At 32.7% G+C, this 1,921-nt stretch overlaps 1 protein-coding gene across 1 annotated transcript; it reads left to right on the forward strand.

The window, feature by feature from the left end:
- Nucleotides 1-337: 337 nt before the first annotated feature.
- On the forward strand, nt 338-1,324 carry GO595_009805 (putative ribose-phosphate pyrophosphokinase; the record flags this gene model as incomplete). The annotated part of the gene is made up of 1 exon (XM_067923531.1): nt 338-1,324. The coding sequence occupies one exon, from the start codon at nt 338-340 to the stop codon at nt 1,322-1,324; it is 987 nt and encodes a 328-aa protein (XP_067770115.1).
- Nucleotides 1,325-1,921: the final 597 nt, after the last annotated feature.

The following is a 1,921-nucleotide window of genomic DNA, read 5'->3' on the forward strand; positions in this document are numbered from 1 at the left end:
TGATCTTTTAAAATTTTAATTTGGTAAATTAAATCAATCTTATTTTAAACGAATTAACTAGATAAGCTTAGATAATTAATCATATAAAAAATAATGTAAATAACTATTTTTATCACATATTTATTTAATTCATTTTAATAAAGTGCTTCTCCAAGACGAAACTTAAAAAGTTAAGTTGATTGTTTCATAAAATATTATTTTTGCATTTCGCTTATGATTTTTATTTCTTTTCCAGATAAATTTGAAAGCAAAAAATGATAAAAAGTGACAAGAAACATTTTATTGCTTACAAAAAGTGGATGGTGACCAATCATTCAAAAGATTTCTGTCATTGAGCATGAACGATATCTTATTCCTCTCCACGCCTAAATCGGAATATTTCCAAAACTTGATCTACGACCACCTTATAAAGAAGAATTTCCAAGTCAGTAAGCTTGCAATCAAAAGATCTTCATTTCCAGATGGTGAACAATACTATCGATTAGATGTTCAATCCAACTTCCAACTTCTCGGAAAGACAGCTATCTATGTATGCGCTCTCATTAATGATGCTGATATTCTTGAAGTTGTACGTGTTGGCTCTACATTAGCACAATATGGCGTTCGTAGGAGAATTTTTGTCATTCCATTCCTTGCTTATTCCACCATGGAACGTGCTGTTATGCCTGGCGAAGTTGTTACAGCCAAATGCACCATTCAAATGCTTAGTTCAATTGGATCCATGGGTAATGGCAATGTTTTTCTTTTATTCGATCTTCACACAGCTGGTCTTCTTCATTATTTTGAAGGTTCATGTATTCGACTTGAAGTCTATGGGCAAAAATGTCTTCAAAAATCACTTCCACAATTAGGGTTTGATCCTAAAACGTATATGTTTGCTTCAGCTGATCTCGGTAGGACTGCTTGGGTTAATGCCTTCGCACGCGACAACGGAACCGGAGTCGCATTCATCAGAAAAGTGCGCACTCACAAAGACGGGAAAGTGTCAACAAGCGTTTGTGAAATCATCGGGAACGTTAAGGGCTATCACCTGATAATTTACGACGATATGACAAGAACAGGCGGAACACTAATACACGCAGCCGAAGCATATTTGGCAAATGGCGCACTTACTGTTGATGTAATGGTTTCGCATTTAGCACTTATTGGTGAAAAAGAAATTAATGATTTGATTAACTCTCCAATTAGGAAAATTATTGCAACAAATTCACACCCACAAACACAACATCCGTTGATAAAGAGCTCGGATAAGTTTATTATCATCGACGCATCATTAGAATTCGAAATATTTTTGGAAGAAATACTTCCAAACGCGAAGAATTAAATATAAATTTTTTTTTAATTTTTTTGTACTAATGTTTTTCATGATTTAGAGAACAAACACTCTGTTGGGAGTTAAATGATTGATATTATCCTTGGAAATCTTAATAATCTTCACTAAATCCATTGCGAACCGAATGTTTTAATATCAAGAAATTTTAATAATTCTAATATAGTTAGTGCAAACTCATGGTTTAAATTTTAATCATTTACAAGTATTCAGCTGAATCTTTTAATGTGAATAAATCGATTTTATTAGTGATCGAATATTATCGCATTTGACTTTATTTGAATCACAATTGATATAATACAAACAGTTTATTAATAACAAGATATCGCTTTTCTTCTTGATAGATACACGTCGACCAATTTTTGTTGCGACAAAGTGAGCGATTGCTTAAAGTTTTTCATTTCTTTTCCGCACACAAAAAACAGTTCCACGAAACACAACAAAACAGATTTCCTCAAATCACAGTTTTGGCTATCGAACAAAGGGAACATTTGCTGAGTTATCACTGGTATTATCTTTGCGATTTCCTTTGTTGATGCTTTCGATATTATTTCTGTTTGAAAGACGACTGCGTTTTTAGCAATTAAAACA

This window comes from Histomonas meleagridis, assembly GCF_020186115.1.
Source record: "Histomonas meleagridis strain 2922-C6/04-10x chromosome Unknown contig_95, whole genome shotgun sequence".
Classification (NCBI taxonomy): domain Eukaryota; phylum Parabasalia; order Tritrichomonadida; family Dientamoebidae; genus Histomonas; species Histomonas meleagridis.